An 11,014-nucleotide genomic window follows, 5' to 3' on the forward strand; every position below is an offset into this window, starting at 1 on the left:
GTGACATCTTTATGAAACAAATGTTTACAGATATTGTGACATCTTTTTGAAACAAATGTTTACAGATATTGTGACATCTTTATGAAACAAATGTTTACAGATTTTGTGACATCTTTATGAAACAAATGTTTACAGATATTGTGACATCTTTATGAAACAAATGTTAACAAATATTGTGACATCTTTATGAATCAAATGTTTACAGTAGTAATGATTGTAGTCTGATTGATAAATTGTAGGTTACCTGCATTTTGGGATGGGGTCTAACAACTTACCTGTTATAGGGGCTGGGGTTTGAACACTTTTAATATGGGTGAGGTCTAACAACTTACCTGTATTATGCACTGAGGTCTAACAACGTACCTGTTATATGGGCTGGGGTTTGAACACTTACTTTTAATATGGCTGAGGTCCAACAACTTACCTGTATTATGAACTGAGATCTAACAACTTATCTGTATTATGAACTGAGGTCTATTAATTAACCTATAATATGGCTGAGGTCTAACAACTTACCTGTATTATGGACTAAGGTCTAATAACTTACCTGAAATATGGACTAAGGTCTATTAATTAACCTATAATATGTCTGAGGTCTAAATACCTGTATTATGTGCTGGGGTTTGACAGCCTATTTCGATACCCATGTATAGAATGGCGTCGATAAAGTTTGTTTTCACATTCGGGAACTCGGCTATGTCTGAAAAGTTCAGGCAGATTATGTCAAAACAACATACACATTTCTATGTCATAATCTAAAAAAAACATTTGCAAAGCAGTAAAATCTTTTAAAACTGATGCATATTTTTTGTGTGTTGGGTAATATATATGGCAGGGACTCCGCGTATCGAACCAGTAACTTTCATGTTAGTGGTCGCGTCGTCTACCACTAGACCACGCCGCCCCCTCATCTAAAAGCGTGTTTCTCAACATGTAGTGAGCGGAATGTACTCACATCCGTAGGTGACCTCTATAGGATTGTACTCACATCCGTAGGTGACCTCTATAGGGTTGTACTCACATCCGTAGGTGACCTCTATAGGAATGTACTCACATCCGTAGGTGACCTCTATAGGAATGTACTCACATCCGTAGGTGACCTCTATAGAAAAGTACTCACATCCGTAGGTGACCTCTATAGGGTTGTACTCACATCCGTAGGTGACCTCTATAGGATTGTACTCACATCCGTAGGTGACCTCTATAGGAAAGTACTCACATCCGTAGGTGACCTCTATAGGATTGTACTCACATCCGTAGGTGACCTCTATAGGAAAGTACTCACATCCGTAGGTGACATCTATAGGATTGTACTCACATCCGTAGGTGACCTCTATAGGATTGTACTCACATCCGTAGGTGACCTCTATAGGATTGTACTCACATCCATAGGTGACTTCTATAGGATTGTACTCACATCCGTAGGTGACCTGTATAGGAAAGTACTCACATCCGTAGGTGACCTCTATAGGAATGTACTCACATCCGTAGGTGACCTCTATAGGATTGTACTCACATCCGTAGGTGACCTCTATAGGAATGTACTCACATCCGTAGGTGACCTCTATAGGATTGTACTCACATCCGTAGGTGACCTCTATAGGATTGTACTCACATCCATAGGTGACCTCTATAGGATTGGAGAGAGCTGTGCCCATCTTGTTGGAGGCTACACACGTGTAGATGCTGGAGTCGGTCACGGGGTCGGGCTGGAAGATTCCAGAATTTCTTTGGTCAGTTAATTTTAAAGGGGACATAATTTCTTTGGTTAGTTAATTTTAAAGGGGACATAATTTCTTTGGTCAGTTAATTTTAAAGGGACATAATTTCTTTGGTCAGTTAATTTTTTAGATGGCAGCTGGTCAGTTAATATTTTAGGTGTCAGAATTTCTTTGGTCAGTTAATTTTTTAGATGACAAAATTTCTTCGGTCAGTTAATTTTTATATATATGTGTGTGTTTGTATATGTGTACTTACATTCATGATAATAAGTCTGCCGTATGTGATAACAAACTTGGCGTTTAAGTCTGGAGTAATCCATTCTTTAGTTTGCCTGTGTAGAGTGACAAAATTAGCATTAGATTAAGATAGATACACATTGCTTGTCTTGACTTAATCCTCTTTACTCACTGTGGGGTATAGTACCTCACCCATAATCTTCCATTTTGTTTTGTTCACAATGTTCATTTTGCAGCCTCCCAAGACATACTTGGTGTCTTCAGTATACACATTATAAAACACGAATTATATTTTTAATGTTGAAATGTATTTTATTCTAGAAAAGAAGTCTAAGTTATAACGGGCCTGAAGTTAAGAGGGTTGTGCTAGTGTTTAATTAAAATATTGTAAAAAATAATTAAATTAGCTTGTAAAAATAAACCCGTATCAAATAAAAAAAAATCTACGAATCGAATCCTGTCCATAGTTTAGTTTTTTTGTTTACAGAATAGCTAAATAAAAAATACAGTATATGACTTGAACTTCGTATTGAAAGAAAATCCTAATTTATAAAAGGCCATGTGCGCTCTTCTCTCTCTCTCTCTCTTTCTCTGTCCGCAAAAAATTTTCGCCGGACATCACGTCAGAATCGGCAGCGGTATATGGAGAACTTTTTACGGACTTTTGTTGAAAATAATATGTTAGATGTTTTAAATGTATAACCACAATTTTACTTAAAGAAGAAAAATAAAAATTAAAGGCGTATTCGAATGTAGAGAAACAGTATTATTTATGCAACCGGAAAAGCATTAATATATGTGAAAAAGAACGCATAAAACTGTGACGTCACTATTGCTTATACATTAACTAATGACGTCATCTGCCGTGTTAAGAATGAAAAGAAATGAACTATTTCATTCAAATTTGATTTAGATCTACGTACACTATGAAATGTATACAATACAATTTTTCCGGCCTAAACTCATAAAATTTATTTTATGTATTTGGATTCTAGATCTAGAGATTCTAGATCTAGACTAAATCTAAATCTAAATCTACGCAATAACTAGATCTAGACGTAGACGCTAAGATCTAGATTTAGACTCTAACTTCTCTAAAATCAATTCCAAAAATAAATGTCTATATTAGGACTAAACTATTTCAAGACTTATTTATTTTATACAAAATCTTTGTTTGGAACTGGCTAATTTGGGATAAAAAATTAATTTGAAAGAATAGGCATATTCGCGTAAGTTAAGATTTTAAAATACGTGTTTCATTCTCCGCATTTTATAAGGTGCCTAAATAGCGGAGATGTTAGTGTACATTAAACCACGCAGGTGGTGCGGGTTCGAGACACAGCAAGTCAACTTGGTTAATGTATTCTTTTTTATTATGCTCGGGCTAAATTTAAAAAAAAAATTCTTTTAGGAATCTAGATCTAGATCTAGATTGTCGGGTGTCCGATAGGGCACTTCCCGGCGCCGCAGGCGCTTCAAATTTGGCATGATCTTGCCTTGGTGCGACAGAACACGGGGGCCGGTTGGCCGAAAAGTCTACGATGTGGGGGTCAAAACTGACCTCGACTGACCGGTACCTTATATGAGCTATAAATCGAAAAAAAATGTCCACGGAGGAACCTCTTCATAACTCTTGAGGTCGTAGACCGACCTTCGGGCGAATTAATTAAGCATTCAAATTCTCAATGTTTTCGAAAGCCTAAGCGAAGCTGGGCAGCATGCCTAGTATAATATATTATGCGTACAGAAACAATTTTGTTCAATATTACTAAGTTTAAAAGCTCGTAGTAAAGGCAAGCCCAAAAAAAAACAAGAATTGACGAAAAAGTCTTTCCTCTAAAAGTACCTACTTGATAAAAGCGATGTCTGAATACGTTACAGTGATCATTAAAGTAAAACCTACAGGTCTAACAAGATCTTTTGAAATAAAATAAAAAAAGCCAATCAGTTTAGAGATTTAATCTGAAAACATACAGGTCTAAGAGCTGAAATATGTAGGCCCTAATTGACCGGTGAAAACCAACTTATCAACTAAGTCATCACAGACGAAGACAAAACTACCAATTAAAATCAGATAACTGAAATACAACCTACCTTACAAAATACGGACATTTGAAAGACCAACCTACCCCACATTTGACAGTTGAGGACCAACCTACCTTAAAATACTGACAACTGAAAGCCAACCTACCCTACAAGTGACTGTCGAGGGCCAACCTATCCGACCAAATACTGACATATGAAAGCCAACCTACCCGACCAAATACTGACATATGAAAGCAAACCTACCCGACCAAATACTGACATTTGAAAGCCAACCTACCCGACCAAATACTGACATATGAACACCAACCTACCCGTCCAAGGACTTCCGGTACCACCTGTACTGTGGGTGGGGGTTCCCGGATGCCACACAGTCAAGCACGACATTTTCCCGCTTCCCGGCGATCTCGAAGAAGACAGTGTCGGGAGACTGGTGGGTGATGTTTGGACCCGTCTCCCACTTCTCTGGGTCGGTGACGTTCTCCCCGTAGGCTGGGGGAATACACAAACAGGTGGTGACTACAAACCTTGATTGACTACAAGAACACAGGTGGTGACACAAGCAGACAGGTGGTGACACAAGAAGACATGTGGTGACACAAGCAGACAGGTGGTGACACAAGGGGACAGGTGGTGACACAAGCAGACAGGTGGTGACACAAGAAGACATGTGGTGACACAAGCAGACAGGTGGTGACACAAGGGGACAGGTGGTGACACAAGGGGACAGGTGGTGACACAAGCAGACAGGTGGTGACACAAGAAGACATGTGGTGACACAAGCAGACAGGTGGTGACACAAGGGGACAGGTGGTGACACAAGGGGACAGGTAGTGACTGCAAGAACACAGGTGGTGACTACAAGAACACAGGTGGTGACTACAAGCAGGCAGGTATTGACTACAAGAGCAAACTGGTGGTGACTGGAACCACAGAAATGTGGTGACAAGGAACACAGATAGGTGGTGACTATAAGCACAAACCTGAGGTGGTACAAGCAGACAGGTGCTGACTAAAAGCATAAACATGTAGTAACTACAAGCACAAAAATGTGTTGACTACAAGCAGAAACAGGCGATGACTATACCCATAGAAATGTGTCTAAGAACACAAGACAGGTTGTGACTACAAACTAAAGATGGCAGTGTTTGTTTTTGATAGACATCTAATGCCAACGAATGTCCCCAAATGTCATCCTTTATCAGACGAGTCAGTAGATGACATAAAATTTTTGCTACTGTCATATAACAGTAAGCAGATATAAGCAGATATTTTATCCAATGACAAGTGTCTTATAATGTCATCTGCTGTCATCTGATGTCATCTACTGTCATCTGATGTCATCTGCTGTCATGTGATGTCATCTACTCACAGAAATCCCTCTGCTGCTGGTACATCCTCCAGGTGTCAGACAAGCTGACCTCACAGACAAACGGCCCAGGCTTCATCAGCCGGCTCCACGACCACAGAAACTCGTCGCTGGACTCTAGAATAGAAAACTTATATACTAATGCATTGTCAGCGGAGATAAAACTGTTAGTGGAGTTGGACAGGAACAGTTTTCATAACATTGTTTTAAATTGAGTCTGGCGTTCTAGGTGCAGTATGGTCACACACACACACACACACACTCACACAGACTACACTACACACATGCACGCACGCACACGCACGCACACACACACGCGCACACACACGCAAACTTACACACACAAACTTACACACACACACCTACTAATTACCTATAAGGCACACATACACATGTGTCTAACAATCTTACACATATCGCTCACACACACCCACACACTACCCTGTCATCCCTACCCTAATTAAGCCGTAGCCAACCACACTCACACACACACACATACACACACACGCCAAATAATTACCAATACGACACACACACATGTGTATAACAATCTTACACGCATCACTCATACACACTCTCTTACTGACCAGACAACCCCCACCCACTAAGCTCTTTGCCCCCACCCCCACACATGGCCCACACACCCACACACATATATCACTCACCAAAATACTTATACACGATAGAATTGTACTCCAAATTCATCCACGGATCCACGTACACCTTATCCGGGCTGTCGTGATCAGAGAAGAACATTTCTGTGATGTCACTAGCATCCGACTCCCATAGGAGTTTACCTGTCTTATCCCTGTAGCCACTGGTGAACCATAGCTGCCTGCAGGTGAGGGAAGGGGTGGGATGTTAGCGGTGGTTTCTATGTGGGACGGGTGTGACACATACAGGTGGTGAGTACTAACACATATAGGTGGTGACTACTAACACATACAGGTGGTGACTACTAACACATACAGGTGGTGACTACTAACACATACAGGTGGTGACTACTAACACATACAGGTGGTGACTACTAACATACAGGTGGTGAGTACTAACATACAGGTGGTGACTGCTAACATATACAGGTGGTGACTGTTAACACACACAGGTGATGACTACTAACACATTGGTGACTACAAACACATACAGGCGGTGACTACTAACATACAGGTGGTGACCACTAACACACAGGTGGTGACCACTAACATACAGGCGGTGACTACTAACACATACAGGCGGTGACTACTAATACATTGGTGACTACTAGCCCATACAGGTGGTGACAACGAACACATACAGGTGGTGACCACTAACACATACAGGTGGTAACTACTAACACATACAGGTGGTGACTACAAATACAAGTTGGTGGTGACACAAACAAGATGGTGGTAGTTTTGGGTACAGAGATAAATTTGACACCAAAATGGTACTTTTTTGTTGCCTTTGGATAACTGCACAAAGAAATCTAGTTTTATTACTAGACCAACTTCTAGGTAGCCACAGACTGACCGGACCACCTACCTGGTAGCCTGCTAGCCACATATCGACTGAACCACCTATCTGGTAGCCCTAGCTTGACTAGACCACCTACTTGGTAGCCACAGATTGACTGGACCACCTCCCTGGTAGCCACATATTGACTGGACCACCTCCCAGGTAGCCACAGATTGACTGGACCACCTCTGGTAGCCACATATTGACTGGACCACCTACCTGGTGGCCATGTAGCCCTAGCTTGACTAGACTACCAACCTGGTAACCAGGTAGCCACATAACACAAGACCACTTACCTGGTAGCCATGTAGCCCTAGCTTGACTAGACCACCTACCTGGTAGCCACAGCTTGACTCAACCACCTACCATGTAGCCCTAGCCTGAGTAGACCAACTACCAGGTAGCCAGGTAGCCACAGAATACAAGACCACCTACCTGGTAGCCACAGAATACAAGGCTACTTACCTGGTAGCCACAGATTAACTGGACAAGACCACCTACCTGCTCTGGTCATGCGTGTGCAGCCATGTTTTTATAAAATTGTGCTCGGCCAGCGAGTTGATGCTGACCAGTGACGTCATATCCTTCTGGCAGAAAATGGCCGCCTCCTGGTAGGTCAAGGCCGGACTGAAGATAAAATTATAACACTGGCCCGCCTCTTCAAACCAACCATCCGGACAACCTGTAGACCAATCACGACTCAACTTTATGCCTGCTTTCCCATATTTGTACTCTCTAATTATTTCCGATCAAAGTTTTGTGTAGTCATACAGAATAGGAAAAAAAAAAACCTATTCGTTTTTTTTCTATTTAATTGACTTACTATAAATCAGTTGAACTCACTTTCAATGTTCTGAGCTAAAATCTTCAGTTCAATGACGGTTAAAATCAGAATAAGTGCCAGCATTGTGTTTCTTGTGCAGTAGTTCTCTCCCCTATCACAGCATTATTTCCCTTTTAATAATTGACTTGAGTTATCGTTCTTGATGGACAGCACGGCAAAGGCCTTTATTATGATGAATTTATCATAGGGCTTGGTACTGAAAGCATGATCAATTGTTTCCCATGTTAATGATTAAAAAAAATAATTCCTACTAGTAAATTATACTTTATGTTAAAAGTTAAAATAGTAAATGGGAATCGTCATGGGAAGCCCAGGGGATTTTTTACATTCTGAAAATACAGTTATATTTTTCTAAAGGGGTTGGGACAGGTAACCTGGCCCTTCTTGACCTCTCATGTATATTTTTCTAAGGGGGTGGGGACAGATAACCTAATCTTTCTACGCCACTAGTGTAGACTCCCATTAGTACTGTCATGTATTATATACATACCATTGATACTACACCAACTTATCCTATCGTTCAACCCAAGGGATGGGGGAGGGTCGGAGGAGTAGGGTGGGGTCTTTGCTTAACGCAGTTAAATAAAATCAGATATAGTGCCTATAATTACGTTGTTATGGATAAGCTACATTAACCGTAACTCAACTCTACTTCATCTGCCTCCAGGGACAATCAGGTCTGAAAACAATTCTTTGCTTTAAAGTTTCCAACTACCTTATTATCAGTTTCAATTTCTCATACAAATCTCATACAAATCTCAGCACACTTAGATAATAATACCTCCCTCCCCCCCCCCTCCTTATAAAACACCCACTCCTCCAAACCCCAATTCCACCAACACCTGATATATTTTAGACGAATAAGAAAAACCGGTTCCGCTAATTAAATATATCTAATTAGTAAATTTAATTAAGACAATTTTTTTCATACACCGTTACAAATTCAAAGATTGAAGTTTTTCCCTGTCTTTCGTCTCAGATATTCATAACCCATTCGCTTCGCCACACTAGCGGGGAATTGGGAAGGGAGACTACTCTCATTGTACGATTTAAAAAATATCCTGTTGGTGCTTTGTAAACAGTAAGGTACTTTTCTACGCAATAACAGCAACGTTTCTTTTAGGCTTCTATTGGGAAGGGGGGGGGTGGGGGGGGGGGGGGATAGGGTGGGGGTGGGGGGATGGGGAGACGTCAAGATATTTTATTTAAAAATATAGGCCAACACTTTAAGTTTTAACTCATCCCCCCCCCCTTCCCAAGAGAAAAATTATCTGAAAGAAACCCTGAATAATAGTGTAGATAACTTTACGATGGAAAATTAATTAAAACATACACACTGTATTGATTTAAATTTTAAAGTCTCCGTCTTCGATTTAACGATTCAACCGGTTACCCAATTGATTAGTGGATACAGTAATTAGCACCAAAACAATTCTCTGTATGAATATATATATATATATATATATATATATATATATATATATATATATATATATATATATATATATATATATATATATATAAATAAATAAATAAATATATATATATATATATATATATATATATATATATATATATATATATATATTCTTTGGAAAAATTTTATATTTATTTGGGAAACTTAGAATTTCTAACAGCTGCAACATTATACAAACTTCTTGATAAAGTTTGGAGAAAATTGATATGCTGAACTTGGATCAGCGTGTGTACATACTTTACCGACTGAATAAGTATTTATTGAAATAAAACCCGAAAACACATTTAATGAGTGTATTTTATTTACTAATGAATTAGCTTTGGCATATAGGCACACATTGAAATAAGTCTATCAATATCCTAAATTGAATTCAAAACTATACTAAAACAACAATTATCTAATGACCTCCCTAACTGACTCATTACAACATTTCTCATTCAACTATTGTATTCTCATTCTATCTCATTTTGTATTATAGCTATGTAACATTATTTTTTAATGCTATGTTACTGCTGTGCCTATAATACTCAAGTGCTTGTTATTAAAATGCTGAGATTATGGTTTTTTTTAAAAACGGCAAGTGTGAAAAAAGGCCTCCTTGCATACTGTTGTTACCGTTATTGAATAAATTGAACAAAATAAATGTAACTGATATATGAAAAGTTAGGTTAGTTTATTTTGCTGTATTGTTTTTATCGTTAACACATTTAAAATTATTAGTATTTGAAATGTTTTTAGAGCTCTATTTGTGTAAGATTAACTTTGTTCACAAACTGTTTACGAATGTCAACTTTTAATTTCTGTTAACTATTGTGATAGTATTTTAAATATTCTTTATAATTATTATTAATTTGTCTAAATTATTACCATTATAGACTGATAGACGTGCCTTAAAATCCTACAGTTTTTGTAATAAAACTCTTGTTCTTTGAATACACTGCTCAAAATAAAATACTCAACTTACCAGAATAGTTTCTTCAATTTGAAAACAAAACTCTCTTTATATCAAAATAATATTATATCTTTTGTAAATAATTCAATTAAAAATGTCCCAATATAAAATATAAATCACAAGTTAGCGTTTTCCGAAGAACTAAAACATAAAATCCAATTTACATAGCCCGGGACATCAATGGGCCAGAGTTATGTTTTGTTGATTAGAGTGACGACCCCTTGGTGACTTCTATCTCTATTTAGTAACGCATTAATTAATTGTTCCACTCGGTGCCGTCTGCTGTCGCGGCGTACTCCAGCCAGCCACACCAACCACCACCACACAGAAACGACGACATCGATGTAGACTTTGCTTATATTCCACGACCTCTCTACCCACCCAACAATACTTTTTTTGTGTACTTTAGCTCTTGTGGTCTCATCGTATCTTGTTCAAATACAAATCAAAACATGACACAAAGACGGCTAATCGGAGACGTCAGCGGCTAATTATCAACCGGGAATAAGGAGAGTTACACTGACAGCTGACAGCTATACAGAAGACATACATTTAAAGCCACCAAAGTGTTTAAAAATATTTAAAAATTTAGCAATTCAGTAATAACATTAATTTTAAATACTGGAGAAAAAAAAACGCATTGGAGAAAGATGGTCCGAATAAATGTTTTACAAAATAGGCAATAAAAATCAGCTAAAACTTGGAAATGAGTTTTTAATTAAACATAAATTTTAACAAAGTTGTACTGAATTATGTCAGAGTGCTAGACTGCTAACATGAAAGCCTTGAGTTCGAATCCGGGTTCAAGTCAGTAGAAAGACCCTGAGTCCACCCAGCTCAAATGGGTACCTAATTCATGTTAGGGAAACAAAAGCGG

The 11,014-nt window shown here is 38.7% G+C and overlaps 1 protein-coding gene across 1 annotated transcript in view; it reads right to left on the bottom strand.

Annotated features, from left to right (window-relative positions):
- LOC131958310 (contactin-3) overlaps positions 1–10,442 on the bottom strand; it is a gene marked incomplete at its 3' end in the record, with an annotated part of 34,275 nt that extends 23,833 nt beyond the window's left edge. Inside the window, 9 exon segments of the mRNA XM_059323269.1 lie at positions 605–700; positions 1,616–1,709; positions 1,978–2,053; positions 4,316–4,493; positions 5,374–5,487; positions 6,036–6,205; positions 7,366–7,546; positions 7,708–7,904; positions 10,150–10,442. Coding sequence (XP_059179252.1) covers positions 605–700; positions 1,616–1,709; positions 1,978–2,053; positions 4,316–4,493; positions 5,374–5,487; positions 6,036–6,205; positions 7,366–7,546; positions 7,708–7,771 — 973 coding nt within the window.
- Positions 10,443–11,014: the final 572 nt, after the last annotated feature.

The sequence above is a fragment of the Physella acuta genome, unplaced genomic scaffold, assembly GCF_028476545.2.
Source record: "Physella acuta isolate Inbredline_101_S28 unplaced genomic scaffold, ASM2847654v3 ptg001314l, whole genome shotgun sequence".
NCBI lineage: Eukaryota > Metazoa > Mollusca > Gastropoda > Physidae > Physella > Physella acuta.